Raw genomic sequence first — 2,500 nt, forward strand, 5'->3', positions numbered from 1 at the left:
AATTTTCCACACCCGACATATTTGTACCAATTTACCACACCCGACATATTTTTACCAATTCCCAACACCGAGCGTTTGTGACAAATTCACAACACATTTGTACAATCAGCAACACCTGCCATATTTTAAAAAAATTTACAACAAATTTGTACCAACTCTTGACCTGGACATTAAGTAAAACCTATGACAGCAAAATCACTGCATGCGGAATGAAATGTCCCTGCAAAACTCTTTAACATCACAGGGCGAGACAGGCAGAGAAATGAAGAAGTAAGAGCAGCTATTGGCACTGAGTCCTGCCTGCGTTACATAGAAAAACAGAATAAAATGGTCTGGCCACTTGTTACGTATGTCATCTGGCCAGCCCGCCTCGAGAACCTACTACATCAAGCACTCAGGCTATAAAGGAAGAGGAGGGCCAAGCAAAAGGTGGATCAAGGATGTCATAGAAACTCTGAGAAAACATAATATTCAAAATTGAAAGAGCTGCGGAACTGGCCTACCATAGAAAACTGCATCTCCCCATGACACTTAACGGCAACAGAGGATGAAAAAGTTTAAAGTTTAAAGTTTTAGTAAGAGTTTTACGGCACTTGCAACACAATAAGGTCGTATAAGTGCCGAAGACTAGAGTTGTTACAAGAGAGCAACAAACACAAAATAGAAGGAAGGGAGATAAAGACGATAGATGTTTGATAGGAAAAAGGGAGCAAACCACATCAGAACATCCGCCAACCACCCACAAAAGTAAAAAGTAAAGTAGGTTGTACCAACTCTTACAAAATCAGTGTTAGGGTTCAACACTTGGCTACATACCTGTCTTTTTCTCACGCCACATTTGATTTCTTGTGAGAAAATCTTCTTGGTCCTCTGAAAGTAAGAAAGAAAGAAAACATGATGTGCTTTCACAAGTGAACACTTTTTTCCAAATTGACTTCAAACCTGTGGTAAGGGTGGCTCTTACACAGACAGTGTATTTACTAAAGAAGACAAGTTTTTTTTAGTTTTTTAGTTTTAGTAAGTGTTTTACGGCACTTGCAACACAAAAAGGTCGTAAAAGTGCCGAAGAGGTCGTAAAAGTGCCGAAGACTAGAGGTGTTACAAGCGAGTAACAAACACAAAAAAGAAGGAGGGGAGATAAAGACGATAGATGTTCAAATGATAGGAAAGAAGGAGCAAACCACACCAGAGCACCCACCAACCACCCACGAAGACGACAATAGAAGAATATAAAGTTAGACAACTGCCCCTAACGTAGACTGTCCCAGTCAGGTGGTTTTTCTCCCCTTATTTACCAGAAAGGTTGGCAGTGGGTTAGGGAAACGGAAACTTTTTTAAAAAATCGGAATCAGGGATTTTACGATCATATTTTTTTGTAAAATTGAATACAAATCATTTGTTAACGATTCCGTCAAATTCAACACGATGGATAGCCCTGAGCACTCTTTGGTAACAGAAATGTGAAAATGGGGTTTATAGAAAACGGATTTCAGTGAAAAATATATTTTCTTTCCCCCCCTGAAAAATATGACCCCTAGTTACAACCTAACTATCACAGTTAAGTGCACATACAAATGTCATAAGAGCTTTCATCCACAACTTTCTTCCAACAATATACCGGTATCTTCTCCCCCCTAAACTGTCCCAGACACTTGTAACAAAGACAGCGTTCCAAGGAACAAGTACTTCTGACTCAAAGGTCACTAGAAAAGCAGCAGTTAGGAGGAGCCAAGGAGTAGCAGTAGAAAGGCTGCAGAAAGAGTCAGGAGCCCAGAGGAGGGGGCAAAGGAGGTGAGGGGGTGGGGGCAGAAAGTGGAAATGAAAGCAGACAACAGAACATTGTTAGAGATCAGGAAAGGATGTGAAAGGAGACAATTTTAGAGAAGAAAATTTTTTGGTCGCTACCCGGAATCGAACCCGGGACCTTTGAATGAGAGGCCAACACCTTAACCTCTAGGCCACGAGAGCCCCCCCCCCCCCCCCCCCCCCCAGGGGTTTGCCTTTGTTTTCGTCGTCCACCTCTTTTCTTTCTTCTCGTTTTTTTCCACTTCACTGGTATAACACACGAACAAGAGCTGGGAGAAACACACGTACTCACACATTTGTTCCCGAGCACAGAGTTGGAAACGACACGGACAACAGTTTTCACGAGACACTCAGGAGAAAAAATTTCTTTTGTTGTTGTAAACGTTCGAGGGTTGACGGAGTGTAGACCCCAGAAGAAGAAAAAATGTCCAATAGAAAAATACCAAGTCAATCATGGCGAATTGAAAACTGAGAATTTCGTTGAAAATACTGACTGTCTTTGTACAAATCCTACATCACCACATACACTGTCAAATGATGAATACACTGATATAAAAATCCACTATATGATAATTTAAAAATGCACTAGAAACTGTTACAATCGAGAGAGATTATGGAGCAGCCTGTCAGGCGCTCAACACAAACAGACACTTGGTAAACGTCCAAGCAAAATTTAATCCCCACTAATAGCGTA

The 2,500-nt window shown here is 41.1% G+C and overlaps 2 protein-coding genes across 2 annotated transcripts in view; both read right to left on the minus strand.

Moving 5' to 3' along the window:
- The window catches only part of LOC101849955, a 95,910-nt gene that overhangs the window by 76,295 nt on the left and 17,115 nt on the right, over positions 1-2,500 (minus strand). The window lies entirely within an intron of this gene.
- The window catches only part of LOC106012933, a 2,139-nt gene continuing 352 nt past the window's right edge, over positions 714-2,500 (minus strand). The window contains exon 2 of the mRNA XM_013087306.1: positions 714-870. Within this exon, the coding sequence (XP_012942760.1) occupies positions 809-870 (62 nt within the window). The 3' untranslated portion in view covers positions 714-808. The remainder of the gene's footprint in view (positions 871-2,500) is intronic.

Source organism: Aplysia californica, unplaced genomic scaffold (assembly GCF_000002075.1).
Source record: "Aplysia californica isolate F4 #8 unplaced genomic scaffold, AplCal3.0 scaffold00571, whole genome shotgun sequence".
Taxonomy (NCBI): Eukaryota; Metazoa; Mollusca; class Gastropoda; order Aplysiida; family Aplysiidae; genus Aplysia; species Aplysia californica.